General features: G+C 43.3%; 1 protein-coding gene across 2 annotated transcripts in view; it reads left to right on the top strand.

Annotated features, from left to right (window-relative positions):
• Cdc14a (cell division cycle 14A) overlaps positions 1–17967 on the top strand; it is a 157964-nt gene that overhangs the window by 111985 nt on the left and 28012 nt on the right. For both annotated transcript variants that reach the window (XM_021195617.1, XM_021195616.2), the window contains exon 11: positions 9955–10114. In XM_021195617.1, the coding sequence (XP_021051276.1) occupies positions 9955–10114 (160 nt within the window). The remainder of the gene's footprint in view (positions 1–9954; positions 10115–17967) is intronic.

Here is a 17967-nt window from a genome sequence, read left to right as displayed (position 1 = left end):
TCCATCCATCCACTACCCACCCACCCACACATCCACCCACTCATCCATCCATCCATCCATCCATCCATCCATCCATCCATCCATCCATCCATCCATCCACCCTTCCATCTATCCTACTGTTTACTGCCACCATCCTCTATCTGCAATCTAATCACAATCCAAAGTATTGTCATCTTACAATTTGAGTGCTGTCTATAGAAATGTTCACTTACTTCCTGCTACCTACCATCATCATTTATAATTATTTGAACTATTTCACTAGTGAACGTTTAGAACCACAGTGGAGAGAGGCAACAGCCTTGCTTCCCTCATTATTATTAAAATCCAAAAGGAAGAAGGAAAGGCCCACTTCGTTCTCCCGTATTCCTCTGAAGTTTCTTCTATCTTTTCCTTTCGATTTAGGAAATGTCTTACAGTGATTCTTGTATCTTGGGTGGTGTGTGTGTGTGTGTGTGTGTGTGTGTGTGTGTGATGGCACAAATGGGAAGTTCAAAGGTCAACCTTAGGTGTTATTTGTTGCCTTCTACCTCGTTTGAGACAGTGTTTGCTGATGTGTACGTCAGGCTGTCTGGCCCCTGAGCTTTCAGGAATCCTCCTGTGTCTGGCTTCCATTTCTCCACAGGAGAGCTGAGATCACATGTGTTCACGATGGTGTCTGGTTCTGGACTCACAGCTTCACACTTGCACGGCAAGCGCTTCTCTCCCTGGGCCGTCTCTCCAGCCCTAGAGATTCTTTCAGAGTAGATTTGCTGGCACCCAGTTCTTTTCATTTTCCTGCGTCTGAGAATGTCTTGATTTCGTTTTTATTCATGAATGGCTATAGCTTCATCTGCAGGCATTTGCAGCTTCCCTCTGTCCTCCGCCGTTGTTGCTGCTGAGCATAAGTCCTGCTGTTGTCACTTTCAGAGTTTTCTACCTCTGACGATGATGTCATCTTTCTTGCTGCTTTTAAGATGTACTTAAAAATTATCTTTGATTTTTCAGGAGTTAAACTATTGTTTGTTTTTTTTTTGAAGTACTTTTTAAAAAATTATTATTATTTTCTTTATTTACATTTCAAATGCTATCCCGAAAGTTCCCTATACCCCGCCCCCCTACCCCTGCTCCCCTACCCACACACTCCCACTACTTGGCCCTGGCCTTCCCTTATGCTGGGTCATATAAAGTTTGCAAGACCAAGGGGCCTCTCTTCCCAATGGCCGATTAGGCCATCTTCTGCTACATATGCAGCTAGAGACACGAGCTCAGGGATATTGGTTATTTTATTTATTAACATTTTAAATGTTATCCCCCTTCTTGCTTTCCCATCTGCCAACCCCCTATCCTGTTCCCCCTCCCCCTGCTTCTATGAGGGTGCTCCCCTACCCACCCACCCACCGACTCCTGCCTCACTGTCCTAGCATTCCCCTACACTGAGGCATCAAGACTTCACAGGACTAAGGGCCTCATCTCCTACTGATGCCAGATAAGGCAGTTCTCTGCTACATATGCAGCTGAAGCCATGGGTCTCTTCATGTGTACTCTTTAGTCCTTGGGAGCTCTTGGCGGTGTGTGTGTGTGTGTGTGTGTGTGTGTGTGTGTGTGTGTGTGTGTGGTTGGTTGATATTGTTGTTCTTCCTATGGGGTTGCAAACCCCTTAAGTCCCTTCAGTCCTTCCCCTAACTCCTCCATTGGGGTCCCAATGTCCAGCCCGATGGTTAACTGCAAGCATCCACATCTGTACTGATTTGGCTCTGGCAGAGCCTCTCAGGAGACAGCTATACGGAGGCTGTCAGCAGGCACTTCTTGGCATCAACAATAGTGTCTGGGTTTGGTGTGTGCTTATGGGATGGATCCGCAGGTGGGGCAGACCTTATTGCATCATGACTTGTGGGTCACTCGCTTCTTTAGAAACAAATATGGGATTTATGTGGCAAAAACAAACCCCAGAGACCTCATCGCTGGGTTGTTTCTTGAATCTCATGGTTCCTAACTAGTTTATCTTCATCTGTTTTTTTTTTTTTTTTGTCTTCATTTGTTTATTTCATATCTGAGATTTAAAAAAATATTCATTGAGGAGAACCGGGGAAAGTTTATGTACTTCATCTTCCTACAAGAGGCAGCACTGCCTTATAATTAGGGAACATTAGCATGACTAGTTTTTGACCTGATGTTTGCTGCGGTAGGCTGTGAGACATCCCTGACCGCTTACATTACGTTCCCTGGCTCCTGTGTGTATAGCTGTATAAGAAAACAGGAACCCTGCAGAAGGGATTAAGGACCTTGGTTTTGGTGAGAGTCAGGGAACCATCGAGGGGAGAAGGCAGCAGGGCAGAGGAGACATCTGTATGCTCTGAAGGTAGAAGGAGTGGAAAGATGTCCAGGAATCTGACAGCCATTGGACAGTGATAGCGATAAGGATACAGATTGCCTCCTCAGAGTTTCCAGAAGGAACCAGTCTCACCTACACTTTGGCCTTAGCCCAGTGAACATGCAATCAGATGTCCAAACTTCAACTTTTGTGTTCTTCTTAGCCACCGTGGTTGTGGTCATCTGCAGAAGCTGGCTCACAGTCCGGAAACACTGCCGGTAAAGTGCACAGGTGTCCAGTGACAGCCAAGGTTATTCTGAACTTCTTGTGGTTGTCCTACTTTTAAATTTGGAGCATTTGAGGTGGAGGAGTCACGTGCTGCCAGTATTGCTCGGGGAAGGCTGGGCTGCAGGCTGCGCACGATGAATCAGATAGATGGGAGTCAGAGAAGCTAAAAGGAGGTTACCCAGTCCATCAAGGAGACAGGCTTACTAAGGCGCTAGATATGGGCTGCAGAGCTAGAGACCTGCACCGGGATCATTTCAAGGGGGAAAAAATAGGCTTTGAATCGCAACTGGTGCCATGAAGGACGAAGAGTGAAGTCAGCGATGACGCAAAATCGTGAATAATTAACAGGGTCATTAGGAGAGAAACAGGGGTGAAAACGGTTCCTTCCGCAGCGGCTCCATCTGTCACAGATTATGGAACAGGCATGAGGGGCCAACTGTCTCTCTCTCTCTCTCTCTCTCTCTCTCTCTCTTTCTTTCTTTCAGAACTGAAAAGTCAATCAGAGCTTTTTAAGCTGTATCAGTTCTAAATCTGTCTGTAGAAAGAGCTGGTTAGTCATATTCCAATTTCCTTGAGAAACAAAAGCAAAACAAAACAAAAAAATAAGCCAAGGTCCAGGTGTTGGATGAATGTGTCTTAGAGTCTCTACTGTGTCACCTGTGTTAAGTGAGGTTTGACGGCACTTCTACGAATCGCTGATCAACTAACACATCAGCAGTTCCGAACTTTTCCTTTGTTTGATATTTTTCTATTTAAAGATTTCCCTAGGATATAAATAAAGATGTTTGTGAAACACCCATGGAGCATGTTTCTTAAACTTAAAACTAAAAATACCATTCTTAAGCTATAAATAATCACCATGAACCCAAAATGTTTCTACTATTAAATGCCCTTTGGATTCTTGAGATGATACACAGATAACTCAGTTATTGTTAGCCCGCTTTGAACACCCGCTTCCCAAAGACAACCTGTAGACATGCGGAGTGAGGCTGTGTCTGTTAGATTGCCCCACTCTGCTTGAACTTTCTCCAGAGAACTCTCACAGAGCTGAAAACCTACTCCCTACCAGGAGCTCCGTCCATTTTGAACTGTCTTCAGAAAATAGCAACTTTGTGTCTGAAACCCTTTTCAGTTTTTTTTTTTCCTTAAAGATTTGTTGTATGAATATATATGTGTGCCTGCCTTTTTGTCTGTGCGCTGTGTGCATGCAGGTGCCGGTGGAGGCCAGAAGGTGTCAGATCCTTTGGAATTAGAGTCACAGGTGGTTTGTCAGAACCAAACCTGGGTCCTCTCAAAGGATAGCCAGTGCTCTTCACTGTTGAGCCGTCCGTCTCTCCAGCCCCACCCCAACCCTTTTCGGTCTTAAACCCACGGATTCCCAAAAATCGCTGTAGATATGAGCTGTACGCTATCATCCGTTAGATCCATTTCTGCATTTTCAGTTAGTTGCAAACCTCTTCGGGACTCCAGTGATATCACAGTGCTATCATTTGTCAAAGACCCATCCTGACTGAGCGGATCTGGGTTAGCACTTGGAAGGCTGCATTTCCAACACAATTCTGCCATGTCTTCACCAGTGTTCTGATGCTGGGAAGAGAGGCTATGGCCGCGGCAGCTCTTATAAGGGAAAGCATTTAATTGGTGCTTGCTTATACTTTCTGATATTTGGTATGTTATCATCATGGAAGGGAGTGTGGCGGCAGGCAGACATAGTGCTGGAGAGAGGTCTACACCAGGATCTGCAGACAGCTGGAAGAGAAAGCCACCGGGCCTGGCTCGCGCTTTTGAAAACCTCAAAGTCCACCTCCAACGATATGCTTCAAACAGTGCCATTCCCTGGTGACCAAACATTCAAGTCAATGAGCTGACGGGGCGGGGGGGGGGGGGACATTCTCAAACCACCACATACCACAGGTTGCCAAGTTATACCACATCGTTCATAAGTGCTTAGAAAACTTGGTGAATTAATTTCACAGTTGGGTTGAGCTGGATCAGAAACTAATGGTTTAACCATTCTCCAACACCCACGTTAAAAATGTTAGGCAAGGTGGCTTTCACCTTTAATCTCAGAGCTGGAGAGAAGAGGCAGGAGAGTCAGCCAAGGCTTGACAGTCTGCTAGTCTTGACAATTGTTTAGCTCCAACTCCCATAATAGATTCTGTCTTCCCCCTAAACAAGGCGGATAGAGATGCAAAAAGATACATGAAGTTGTTGTCTGGTTTCCACTCCCCCACAGGTACACTACACCCAGCTTGGGTTGAGGTTTAGAGTTCTGTTATTTAGAGTCCTTGCTAAGAAGCCTGGGGCTCCCAGTTGAACTGTGTGGTGGCACACATCTGGAATCCCAGCACTGGGAAGTAGAGGCAGGAGCATCAGAGGTTCGAGTACATCCTCTCCTACACAGTAGCTGGCAGGTTCTCCTGGCTTGATAACTATCAGCTCTTTGTATAATCTTGCACGTTCGGCAGTAGGCCAAGGAATATAGCTTAACTGTTTCTATAACACATTTAAACGTTTAATATTTGGTCTTTCCTGAAATATAAGAACTTAACGTCTTTAATATTATTAAGAAATTATAGTTCAACACTAGATGATGTCATAGTTTGTCTATTAAAATAGCAGTTATTTTTGCTTAAGTTTTTAGTTTACATTATTCGGTAAAAGCCGCATTTTTTAGTTGCATAAATTGATAATTTTCTTTTCAATATTTACTCTTGAACCTTTCAGTTTATTCAATTCATCATTTGACATTAAAAATTACTAAGAAAAAAGATCCTAATGTGGGTTCAAATGTGAATAGTAATTAATAATTATAATAAGAAACTTACCTTGAAATACTTGTGCCAATTACATTAGATCAAAGTTTGGATTTTTTTAAATAAGTTATAAAACTAAAATTTGTTTAGATGTACAGTTTGTTGATCTTAAGTATATTCACAATGTTCTCTAGCCCTCCCCACTCTTTGTGGAATATTTTTAATCATTCAGATAAAAAGTTCATACCTATTAAACATAAAACCTCCACTGACCCCTTCTCCTAGTTCCTGGTGACCTCTATTTTACTAAATTTTCATAGTCTAGGTATCTCATATCATGTCTGGCTTATTTTACTTTGCGTATTTTCATAGTTCAGCCACATCATAATAGTTAAATATATGTGTCAAACTTGTAGCTCAGTCTTGAAACCCTTCCTTTTCTACCTTTTTGTATTGAAGGGGATTGAACCCAGGTCTTCTGCATGTAAGGCAAGCCCTCTATAATGTAGCTACACTGCTAGTCCCTTGATCCCCTTTAAATCCTGAATACTATTCCACTGCAGTTTGGTTATGCATTAACTTGTAAATGGGCACTTGAGTTGTTCCCCACTTTGGGACACTGTGAGCACTGAGGGTCTGTGCTCAGTTCTTTCAGTGCTGTTGGATGATGCGCGATTCTCTGTGTAGCTTTTGGAGGCACTGCCAAGTTCTTTTTCTCAACAGATGCTCCACACTACATCTCCTCTTGCAATGCATGCTGGTCTTGTATGCAGTCATACAAGGCTCTGTGTCCTCAAATGGCCAGAGATGGAAAGAGTGGAAAGAGTATTGTGCTAGATTATAAAGTGTACATTTTGGCCAGACACACAGATGGTCTAACAGCTGATCATAGAAATTCTGTACCTAAAAGTAGAATTATCTACCTGAGTCTTTTTTAAAGTTTATCCCAAATGATTTTCCCCTTCTAGTAATTTCCTTGTGCACTTCAGGATTAAAAGCCTTCCCTATACCATCAGGAGTCCTACACAGTCTTCCACGTGGTCTCCCAACACATGTGACTTTCTGAATACTTTTCCAAGTCACGCTCTCTGCCTCTTGGTATCTGCCATGTTGATATTGTTCAATTGTTTCTCTAGTGAGTGTCCTAAGCTAGGAGTTACCCGTGTGTCTGTCATAGCTCTGAGACATGAGTAGGAAGTGCACAGAGAAGATTGGTCCGCTGGTCATTGCTAGACCAAACTATAAAATGGGTTAGGCAGCTGGGGAGATGGTTCAGGATATAAAGCACTTGCCATGGGGTCATGATGACCAGAGGTTAGGTCCTCAGAACCCATGTAAGAGCCTGACGGACTCTTTGGCCTGTCTGTAATCTTTATATCTGGGAGGCAGAGACAGGGTGTCAGTCTCCTGAGGCAAAGTGGCTAGCAAGACTAGCTTGTCTGTGAGCTCTGGGCTCATCAGAGAAACTGCCTTAGCATGTAAAGTGGAGGGTGACTGAAGAAGACTTCTGATCACAACTTCAGGCCTCCACATGCTCGCCTGGGCACACACGCGCATGCCCATGTACACACAACGCATGTGTACATACATGTACACATAACACATGCGCACATATACACACGCATACACACACTCATATATACAAACACACACTCACACAGATACACACACTTGCACACACACACGTACACATAACACATACGACACATACACACTCACACAAATACACTTGCACACACACATGCACATATACAACATACAACACACATACACACAACATACACACACATGCCATATGACACGATACCACACCACATACATATACAAGCTTAGAAGAAAATGGGTTCAGTTTCTATATCAAATGACCAAATCATGGCTTTTGATGAACACTGGGGTCAAAGTTGGTTCATCCTGGCAAGCAGTGTCTAGTATGGAAAACCTGAAGATAACAATGAAGAGACAGGATAACGTAATGCAGTGATAGCTTTCTTTAAGGAGGTGAGGGAGAACAAGTGAGCCCCACATAGAAGCAACTGCACAGTGTCTTCCCGTATTCAAAACCACAAATATTTTGAATAGCGCATCTGACTTGAGTTGTACCTAAAAGAAGATATTTACAAAGAAGCATCCAAAATAACTACACATTGGCTCATATTAAAGCCAAATTACTTAGTTATTTTTTATATGGCACATAGGTCTAGTTGAAATCTGACTAATTTGGGCTAGGATGTGGCCCAACAGAATCACCCCAGCCCTGGCCATGTCTCTCAAAAGGCTGCATCCAGATGGAGAGAAGGTCTCTTCCTGCTGCTTCCAAGCACGGCATCTTTTAGTGAAGGGCCAGTCATTTCTTGCTCTTGGAAAATGTGCTACAATATTGGAAGATTGGCTTTCAATAAATGTGTTAGCTTTACAAGAACCAAGTTTTCAATGTTAAATGCTTTAAAAGACACATTTTACTTCTTTTGTTTGAGAGGAGGCTTTTAAGGCGAGACAGACAGCGCTACAGAAGCTAGCGCGATGAGTGTCGTCTGTGGAAAGGCCGATTCCTTTTGCTCAAGAAGCAGTTGCGTACATCATTGCTTAGCAACACTTGCTTCAGCTCTGACACCTTATTCATCTTTAATATTCAGGTTCAGATCAAGTCTTTCCAGAGATGGGGCAGGTTGAGTCTTTGAAACCAAGCAAGTGGAAGTTGTCACTTGGCAATTTTCACCCTAGGGCTGTCAGTGCTCCGACTCTTCAGCGCGTAACCTATGGTTGAATTCGACATTTCTTTTCACTTTAGGCTCTTTTAGTTCCTTCAGCCTCTGTTCCCACTTCATTTTGTTTTCTCTTAAATCCCTAAAGATGCTACCACAATGACTGTATTTGCAGCATCACATTTAAATATCTTAGCATGGCACCTGAGATCTATCATGAGAAAGGACGTTTCCCCAAGTCCTCTGCTTCAGCCGAATTAACCAGCGATGGGTTCTGTATGCCATTTCCTTAGCTTGCCTTTGTTTTGAGGTGGGGTGGGGTGAGGTGGGGTATAATCTCGGCTGAATGAGTCCTACTTTATCTTTCCAGAGAGGGCCCAGCATCGTTTAAGGACAGGAATACATTCTGAGAAATGTGTCTGTAGGCAATTCTGGCGTCTGGTGTACTTTACAAACTTGGATGTATAGGCTGGCCATCACCAACATACATGACCTTTAGAAGGTGGGACATGCAACTGCTGCCTTGTAACATGACATTGTGTTTTATGGAAGACTTTCTTTCTTATGGGGGGAGAGAGAGAGAGAGAGAGAGAGAGAGAGAGAGAGNTATTTTGTTTATGTTAGATGTGGCTTCATGTTTGTAAATTAGTCTTGACTCAAAATCACTATAGTAAAAGAGCAAGTGGGAGCAGAAGAGAAGAGAAGAGAAGAAGAGAAGAGAAGAGAAGAGAAGAGAAGAGAAGAGAAGAGAAGAGAAGAGAAGAGAAGAGAAGAGAAGAGAAGAGAAGAGAAGAGAAGCAAACAGAGAAACAGAGAGGAAAGAGAGAGGTGTGTATGTGCATACATGTGAGTGGACGCATGTGCATATAAACACTTGGCTTCTGGACTCATAGGAAATGTCTGATTTCTTTAGGGGGCTGGGCCCCTTTGCCTTGGATCTCGTCTGAGTCTGGGTCACAGAGCCTCAACATGCTGGATCTCAGCTGCTTACTTACTCCTTATTAAACCAGGAATGTCTTACAGGACAAGGATCTATCTATCTATCTACCTATCTATCTATTTTAAGTTTTTCAAGACAGCCCTAGCTGTCCTGGAACTTGCTCTGTAGATCAGGCTGGCCTTGAACTCACAGAGCTCCAACTAACTCTGTCTCCTGGTGTTCAAGGCTTGGGCCAATGCCGATCAGCTCTGTCATTTTTCTTAAATCCTCCTCCGTGTTTCATGTATTTGAAGAATTTGTCTGAATGCGTGACAAGGCAGAGCCTCTCCCTGACAGCGACAGTTCTTGGGTATCCCTGTATGAATTCATCAGCCATCTCCAGACCTATACTTTCTCTGTCAAGGACTCTGCTATTTCTTACTACTGTTGGAAACCCATAAGAGTCAAGCGTCAGATCAGGGTTCTGATACATGTCGGCCTTAAATAGAAGGCTGGGAGGATACAAAAGTGAGGCCAGAATGCTTTGAAGATACCAACATATAAGAGGCTAGGCTATGCTTTTCTAAACATTGCACAAAGGAAAGAAATACGGAGGTTATTTTAAATCCTGTTTTTACAGCTGGTATAGAAGATCAACTGTGACTCTATGCTATCCTAACATCATTGGCTTATATATCATAGGCTTCAAAAGTAAGATTAGCTTCTAAAATATTACTTCTACCATAATAGAAGACAGATAGAGCCTGACTTGTTAGTGAACTGGTGTGGATGGATTTCTGAGCTATTGTTCGTGTTAAAAAAAACAAAAAACAAAAACTCATCTATTTAGAAATGTTTAATTTACTTAGAAATGTAATGGTATATTTTACTTTTCTAGTTTAATTGTTAAATAATTTGTTAATATCTTTCTTGTTAAAATATCATAGCATCGAGAAGACAACCATCATTAATTTTAAATATTTTATCCTCTCTTTCCAGAAAACAAGCATCATTGTGGGTCCAAGGAGACATTTTTCGATCCAAACTAAAAAATAGACCATCCAGTGAAGGAAGTATTACAAAAATTATTTCTACCCTGGATGATATGTCTATTGGTGCGAATTTATCTAAATTACAAAGCACAGAAAGGATTGGAGAGGTAAGTTTTCCCCAGGAGGTGTCTACCTCCCTAACACCAACATTCTTTCTCCATTTGTTCCTGCATTGAACAAATCTCATAGACCTATCTTTTCCTTCTTTGTAAAACATCTATCTGTCTGTCTATCTATCTATCTATCTATCTATCTATCTATCTATCTATCTATCTATCTGTCTGTCTGTCTGTCTGTCTGTCTATCTATCTATCTATCTATCTATCTATCTATCTATCTATCTATCTATCTTTCATGTGAGGGGTGTGTGGGTGGGGAGGTGTATGTGTGCACGTGCACATATGTTACAACACATATGGTAGTCAGAGGGACAGCTTTTGGGAATTGGCTCTCATCTTTTACCATGTGGGTTCTGAGAATCAAGTTGAGATTGTCATCAGGCTTGGTGGCGAGCATCTTTGCCTGCTAAGCTGTATCACCAGCTCAAGTGATCTTATCTATTCCCTGGGCTCCTGGGAGGGCTAAGTTTCTAAGCTGGGAGTCACTGTCCTATAGAGTACAAAGCTGATCAAGGAAACCAGTCCATTGTTCTTGTATAAGCAGCAATGAGGTCATAATTTAAGGAGCACACTTAGAAAGAGTGCAAGGACTATTTATAGAAAGGCAACAGAGAAGTAAAGCTTCCATTTGAAAACAGAAATAGGTACCAAGAAGAAAAAAGTTGGATGTTGTACAAGTGGTCCTTTGAAAGCCTCCAGTTCATTTTGATTTCTAAAGAGTGCAGCGGGAAAGCAGAGTTAGGACAGCTTGTTTTACCCAGCCTCTTCTCCAAACACACCACTTAAATCGTCATTCTCTCGTGGCTGATTTAATCTGCACCACCACCCAGTGAATTAGATAGTATCTCTATGTGGTGCTGAAGACGTTCCAGAGATGGGCTGACTTCAGTTTTAGAGCATGATGCGATCTGTCTGATCCCAAACTCATGCTTTTTTTTTTTTTTTTCTATTGTTCTTTGCTTTCTCTGAAGTAGCAGGAAATGACTTATGATGGATTTGGAGGCTGAGCATTTGGGAAGCTGGAAGGAACTGTGCTAGTTGTCATTTGTTCTAATTCTCCTCTGTGGATAAGAAATGAGAGATCCAAAATGGGATGTGCCCGGGGTCTTGAATTATTTAATAGCAGAATCACTTTCAGAACTGGGCATCCAATGCTTAGTTTGAGTGGCTCTTCCTCCCCTAGGCCCCAAGAAAGGGCCTGTAGCCCAGGCTAACCTGGAAGTCATGACGATCCACCTGCCTCAGTCACCTGAATGCTGGGGTTGTAGTCACAAGGCATCACGCCTCACCCTAGTTCAGCTCTTTGCGTAACACTGTGCCTGAAATAAAGCTAAGGATTTGGGTTATGTTTTTATATTCCTAAGGAGGTAAAAGAGGGCTAGGGAGACAGATCAGCGGATAAAGCTGTTAGTGTCTTGTTAGTTTGAGAACCAAAGTTAATTTCCTCAGAGACCAAGGAAAAACTGGGCAAGTGTGGTAGCTGACTATAATCTCAGAATAGGAAAGGCCATAGCAGGGGATCCCCAGGGCAAGCTGGCTGGCCAGAGACCCTGCCTCAGCCATTAAAGTGGAGAGTAATCAAGGAGGACACTTGATGCCAATCTGGAACATATCACATTTATATACATGCGTATGTACACGAATGTACCCATCCATATACATGCACAGGCATGCACACGCACGCAGTGCACATGTGCATACTCACACCCATGCAGAAAGGAAAGAGCCTGGAGAAATATTTAAGCAACAAGTGTAGATCTACATTACCTTAGCTGGATGCTCATTGACCCAGACCAGAGTCTTGCGGAAATTTGCCCCACCCCCTAGGAGCCCCATGGATGGCATACAGAGCAGTCTCAGGCCAATGCTTGCTACCATCCAGAGGCTTCTTCTAGTCAGAAAGGCATGAAAGCTTGTCAAGGTGAGGGAGAGCTTCACTCTAGGACACAGGATGGAGACTGCTGAAGGAGCTGGGGACCTATCTTCTGGTTCCTAGGCCGTGCATTCCCTGAGTCCTCACAGGGAATGCCACCTCCCTGGGCGCTCCTCTGCTCCTGAGGGCTATCTCATGATCGAACCACTCCACCAAGAGGCCCCCTCCAAATACCATCACTGGGGGATATTAGGACTTCGACATAGAGACTCTGGGGAATATATTCAAATATGTAAATTTTGGTAGGGCCCATCAGTCTTTATGTTATTTTAGCTATTGTTGAGTGCTGATGTTTGTACTGTTAGAGTAAGGGAATCAAGAGAACAACCAAACCAGACCGATCCCCTCAGGTGCCAGAGTACAATGGGATAACAGCCACTTTATCAGGCAAGGGTCACGTTAGGAAGGAAGGGCTTATGTTGGCTCACGGTTTGAGGGGTACAGAGTCCATCGCTGCAGGGCAGGCATGACACTGGGTGCTTCCATAGCAGTGAGAGCATGTGGCAGTTAGATATCTCCTCGTGTCACAGCCAGCGGGAAGCAGAGGAACAAGGCCTAGAAGATGAGCAGGGCTCTAAAGCTCAAATCCTGGCATCCTCCATCCCTTTCAGCAACCTGCTTCTGCTAGCCAGGCCTCGCCTCCTGAAAGTTCTACATCCTTCCAAACCAGTCCTACCAGCTGGGGACCAAGTACGCAGACACAAGTGCCTGCGCTTTGTGCCCGTGCCATAATAGATGGCATCGTCCTACACAGGGGCTTGTTTGTGGCGTTTGGACCACTTCATACACAGTTGATGCCTTATTCAATGAACACTTCTGGACTTTTCTGTAAATGTGTTAATCCAGTACCAGTACTGGAACCAGTACTGTATAATCTAGTACCTGTGCATGGAACACTGCACAGAGTAGGGGTATTAAATGGACTCACTGGAGTTAGAGATGAATTTAGTGTTTTGTGAACAATGTCAAGCAGAAAAATAAGAATGCTGTAGGGATTTTATTGTGTTCCAAGTTCTGTACTGGTCTGTAGAGGAGGGGCCACAGGAGTTCTGGATTTCTTTGTGCTTAAAGTACAAGGGGCTATATCCCTCTAAACATTGTCTCTATAGAAATAAAAAATCAAAAGCAGAGAATCTCAATTCCTTTTGGATTTGTGGCTCTCCAGTCATTTTCTTGTGATTGGTTATTAAGGAGCACTGTAATGACAGAGTCGTCCAAATACAAGAAAAACAGTAACTGGAAAGGCTGGGGCTTTCTGGTGAATTTCTCAGCACACTCAGAACCGTGAGGAGTCTTTCAGAGCTGAGGCTGTGCCTTTGTGGAATCTGGCCTTCAGTGCTGTGAATTAACACTCACCACCCACGTGGGGGCAGCGTGTGTCCCCCCTCCCCGTACACCCCCCACCATGCTCCTGCTGAGCTGGGAGCTTTTCTTCCACGCTGAGGTTTTTAACTTATTCCCATCGAGGTTTTTGATCCCTGGGCTGCACAGCCTTAGTAAATGCTACTTGAATGAACAAAGAAAGCTTAGCATTTCAGATCCAAGAATAGATGAGAACAGACACATGAAATGGAACCGATCCAAATGGTGCGATGATGTCACATGCTCAAACACTAACCGATGCCCAAAATAAGGATTTGGTGTGACATCCAGGGGCATAAGAAGCCGAGAAGGTGACCAGAAGAAGGAATGTGAAGAGCTTTATTTAAAGACAAATATTTGAGCTAAACTAGTTTAGTGGTGACAATCAACTAGGTAGTACCCACTGTGTGCCAGGAACCATTTTAAGCACCTTACATAGATTAACCCCTGATGTACCATATGGCTCAGCCACTTGAATGAAGACCCTTTGAGGTAGACATAATGGAGGCAGAGAAGGGCAGGCAGCTGCCCGAGGCCACACACAGGTTGTAGTGAGTTGTCCTTTGAGCGTAGGCGCACTGGTTCACGGATTGTCCTTTTCCATGAGTCCACTCTATGGCTCTAATATGTCACTCTTTGTGACTTAAAACAAGACTCTTGCCAGCTCCTCCTCTGAACCTTCTCTCAGAGTCACAGTAAACTCAGTCTTTGATTTAGCTACTCCAGGGCTCTAGTGCAGCAACAATCTACCAGCCAGTGGATGCTCGTGACGTAGGGATGCTGCTTAGATGCCGATGCTGCTAATGTCCAGCCAACTCCATTGGTAGATGAGCAGCTACGAAGGTAGTGCTGCACCTTTGAGAATCCCATCTTCTATCTCCAAGGCTTTACTTTCAAGTACCTTGCTTCCACCCTCAGGATGGAAAGGTGTATCTGTTTCCATGGGAACGCCACCAGGAGCCACCAGTGGCTTCGGGGCGAGCAGTGGCAGCACCTGGATTCACAGTATGGGGTGCCTTTTCTGGCTTTAGTTTAGAACATGTGCTAGGACCCACAGAAGACTGGAATAAAGGGCCAGGAAGTTGGTGATGGGGAAAGGGTCCAGCTCTCAAAGGTCCAGGCCAATGCAGTGAGATCAAACAAACCCAAACTAAGTCACCTTCCTTCTCTTGTCCCTTCCTCTTTCCTCCTCTTTCCACTCTTCCTGCCTTTCTTTCCCTTTGGTGGTGCTGGGATGAAACCCAGAGCCTTGTATCTCCTAACCAACTGCTCAGGCTCTACCTCTGAGCTACAGCTACAACCTCTGAAATCTAATCTCCCTTCTGATCTCAGGAACTTATTGTGAAGATTTTTCTGTCTTCCCCTAACTTTGACATTGTACAGGTTCAACGTCCAAATACCGAGAAGAACTTTGGCACCAGTGCCCCATCCACCTTTTCTATTTAAATTGTTTAAATTTGCTAACAATTCACTTCTCATATTTGCCTTCCAATCCTGTGACTTCTGTTTTCACCCATCTGTGTTTCAAACTCCTATGCTACATTTTTTTTTCTAGAATCTCTCATCTTTATTCCATAAGGTGATATATTTTATGAGTTCTTTTCATTAATGGCACAGTTAACAACCTCCCTGGTAGCATATTCTACTTCCATTTTTATTAATGTGTTGGCCAGTAATTACTTTATCTAACTAAAAGCTATGGACACTATTTTATAATAATAATAATAATAAATATTACTATCTGCATAGGACTGGTGGAATAAAATATAACCCATTGCCTTTAGGGAGGCCAAGGTGTGAGTCTCCCTCAGTTTCAGGCTTGTTTGTCATTGATCTCAAAGAACCTGTGGGTCAACTTAGCATAAGAGAAAATATACTGTGGTATGGTCAGAAAGAGCCTCGAGGTTGGCTTCTCCACATTTGTCATTAGTCACATGGTTCTTCCTCCATGCCACACCTCCCCCACTGTGGTAGACTGGGATTCCTCTGAAACTGTAAGCCCAAGTGAACCTTTCCTCCCTTAACTGGATTCTGTTGGGCATTTTAATCACACCAACATGAAAGTAACTGATACCACACCCTAATGGCACCCCATGAGCTACCTCTTCAAACCACCTCTTGCTGACCAATCCCCCGGACTGCTTTTATGCCTCTTGGGTGTCACCTCAGGCTTCTGTGACTTGATGATCTTAGAGACTTGATTTCCTAACACATGTGGCTGTGCCCATGTGTTTAACTCTGCATCTCAGGAGGTAGAGGTCTGTTTCTAGACGGTTTTGTTGTGAAGATTGCATAAGTTAAGGTGAATAGGCTTTGAATAACACTGCATAATGCTTTGTTGAGAATTTGAGAGAGCAGAGGGCCGGAGCATCACAGGCTATGAGCCCAGCACTTGGGAGGAGAACGTAGAAGGATCAGAGGCTCGGCCAGCTTTGTCTAGGTAGTGATTGTAGGCCATTCTGGATGGCACGAAACCCCGCCTCCAAAACCAAAACAAAACGCAAACAAACAAGCAAACAATTGTACCTCTATACTTCTTAGTCCCTCAAATACCCTAAAAAATATGTGCGTAAATAAACAGTAACATGGTTTCTCTTTTGCCAGGTTTCTTTGGACCTACCTGCATGTCTAGATCTTTTATCAAGTTGCCCCCTCCCTCCTGACTTCTAAGCAATTTGCTGCATTCTCCTCTAAGCCATCTTCTCTCATCAGACTCTTACAGAGTCCGCTTAACTCTCCTCCTCACTCTTGGTCCTTTCCTTTCTCAATTCATTTTCTAACCATGGAACAGCTAGAAGGACATGTTGGCCGTATATTCAAATACATTTCTAAAAATATATAGAACTCCTAATGTAACATATACAAATAAAATCATAAAAACCCACTGGTTCCTACCTGCCTACAAAACAAGTCTACCTCCCTAGCAATGAAATGTGAATTTACATATTAAGATGATATTTCTAACTTTCAAATCCTTTAAAGATGTACTCTTAAGCTCTTTGCTAGGTGAAGTTCAAGAGGGTGTATACTTTGGAGGGCGATTAGTTAGCATGTAGAACATAGCTTTAAAATGGGCTTAGCAAATCTGTTTCACGAACTTTTCTTTCACAGTACTAGGGCACTGTTTGACAAACATTTGCACCTAAAATGATGTTTGTTAAAGCTGTGTACAGTGTTGAAAGGCAGAGAACAGCCTGACCTAAAGTATTCGTTAAATAAACAATTTGCCATGTCTAGACAACAGAATTTTATGGAAGCAATAAAATGACAAGGCGAGGCTCTTTTTCATTTGTCCCAGAACAGCACAGCAAATATGTATTCTTAATGAAGAAATAACTCTCAAAGCTGTGTGGGTAATACAACCTGTTTGTGTAAGGAGGAGAGTGTCAGGGTGACAGGGGAAGGGGGAGCGTGCACAGCATAGTAAAAATCCTGGAGAATGGTGCCAGTGGATGTGGTTGTTGGTGGCTTTTGATAGTAAAATTATTTAACATTTGTATTTTATTTAAGACATACATGATAAGCATACTACATATACTTTATTGTCTGTTATCTATCATCTATCTATCTATCTATCTATCTCTCTATCTATCTATCTATTTATCTGTCTTGGTTACTTTTCTGTTGCTGTGACAAAGCACCCTGACCAAGGGCAGCTTGTAGAAGGAAGAGTTTGTTGATGCTTAACAGTTCCAGGGGGTGACTCCATGACCATTTTGGTGAGGAACATGGCATCAGGCAGGCAAGCATGGCTCTGGAACATGCCCGAGAGCTTATATACTTAAGACAACAGCCATGAGGCAGAGAGAGAGAGAGAGAGAGAGAGAGAGAGAGAGAGAGAGGGGAGAGAGAGAGAGGAGAGAGAGAGAGAGGAGAGAGAGAGAGGAGGGAGAGAAGAGAGAGAGAGAAGAGAGAGAGAGAGAGCAAACTGACTGGGAAATATTGACTTTTGAAACTTCAAAACCCACCCACAGTGGTAAACCTACTTCAATAAGGCCATACCTCTTAATCTTTCCAAAACAATTGCACTCATTGGGGATCAAGTACTCAAATGTACGAGCCTATGGGGGCTGTTCTCATTCGAGTCACCAGATTCCACTCTCTGGTTCCCATAGGCTTGCAGTGCATTTAGTGCACTTTCAAAAGCCCCCATAGTCTTCTCTGAAACTCAAGAGAATTCCTTAACTGTAAGCCCTTGTAAAATCAAAAATACGAACGATATCCTTCTAACATACTACCTACGGCATGGAAGATACATCACCGTTCTGAGAGGGAGTATGGACATAGTGAAGAAAAACTGGATCAAATCGTGATAGAAACCCAGCAGGGGGAATTCTGACTCCTGTAGCTTGGCATCCAATGTCAATGGGCTTAAGTGGTTCCACCTGTCCAGATTTTCTGACTGCAACACCATCCTCCTTCCTCTTCTCTTTAAGATAAGACACTATTTTCTTCTCCAGGGAGTGTGAGCTGGTACTGCATATGTATTGTTTTCTCCCCTTAAAAGAAGATTATTTATTAAATATCTTTAATCATTTTTACAGTC

The sequence above is a fragment of the Mus pahari genome, chromosome 4 (genome assembly GCF_900095145.1).
Source record: "Mus pahari chromosome 4, PAHARI_EIJ_v1.1, whole genome shotgun sequence".
In the NCBI taxonomy this organism is placed as follows: Eukaryota; Metazoa; Chordata; class Mammalia; order Rodentia; family Muridae; genus Mus; species Mus pahari.
Note: the sequence above shows the minus strand (reverse complement) of the source record. Positions and strands in the feature narration are given on the sequence as shown.